Source organism: Pterocles gutturalis, unplaced genomic scaffold (assembly GCF_000699245.1).
Source record: "Pterocles gutturalis isolate BGI_N339 unplaced genomic scaffold, ASM69924v1 scaffold28387, whole genome shotgun sequence".
Classification (NCBI taxonomy): Eukaryota; Metazoa; Chordata; class Aves; order Pterocliformes; family Pteroclidae; genus Pterocles; species Pterocles gutturalis.
Genome location: NW_010113694.1, coordinates 14,033 through 14,582, shown reverse-complemented (window position 1 = coordinate 14,582; position 550 = coordinate 14,033). Strand labels below are relative to the sequence as shown.

The following is a 550-nucleotide window of genomic DNA, read 5'->3' as shown; positions in this document are numbered from 1 at the left end:
CCAGCCACGGTGGTGGCAGGAGGTCTGGGGGGTGCCATGGGTCACATTTGGGGTGTCCGACACCTCTGTTGCAGGCCACTCTCTTGCTCTGCTCCCTGAGAGCATGGAGATCCCTTCCCTCCACAGATGGTCCTCGCTGCGACCACCATGCAGCCACCTCCTGCTCTGTATGGCTGCTTGCCATGGGCACAGCAGCCAGGACCGGCAGGAGCCCCCCAGTGCCACAGCAGTGACAAGGGACAAGGAGCCCAGTGGGATGGTGGGGACTCAGTGTGGGGTGCCTGCTCTCCAGAGACAGCCGTGGGGACCGCAGGGATGCTCTCCTGGGCTGACCCGTGCCCTCCCTGGCAGAGGCGGGGGTTACCTGGAGGCTGCAGAGGACAGTGTAGAGGTAGTGGAAAGCCAGGACACTGTTGTTGACAGCCAAGAGGCCAAAGAGCCAGGTAGTGCTAATAACTAGAAGCAGAACAAAGGAGCTCCGTAACGTCATGCTGGAGAGAGAGACAGACAGACAGACAGGCACACAGACACACACCCAGAGGTTAGTGCG

The 550-nt window shown here is 61.1% G+C and overlaps 1 protein-coding gene across 1 annotated transcript in view; it reads right to left on the bottom strand.

The window, feature by feature from the left end:
• LOC104462604 (cadherin EGF LAG seven-pass G-type receptor 3-like) overlaps positions 1-550 on the bottom strand; it is a gene marked incomplete at its 5' end in the record, with an annotated part of 18,321 nt that overhangs the window by 4,124 nt on the left and 13,647 nt on the right. Inside the window, one exon of the mRNA XM_010074602.1 lies at positions 365-491. Coding sequence (XP_010072904.1) covers positions 365-491 — 127 coding nt within the window. The remainder of the gene's footprint in view (positions 1-364; positions 492-550) is intronic.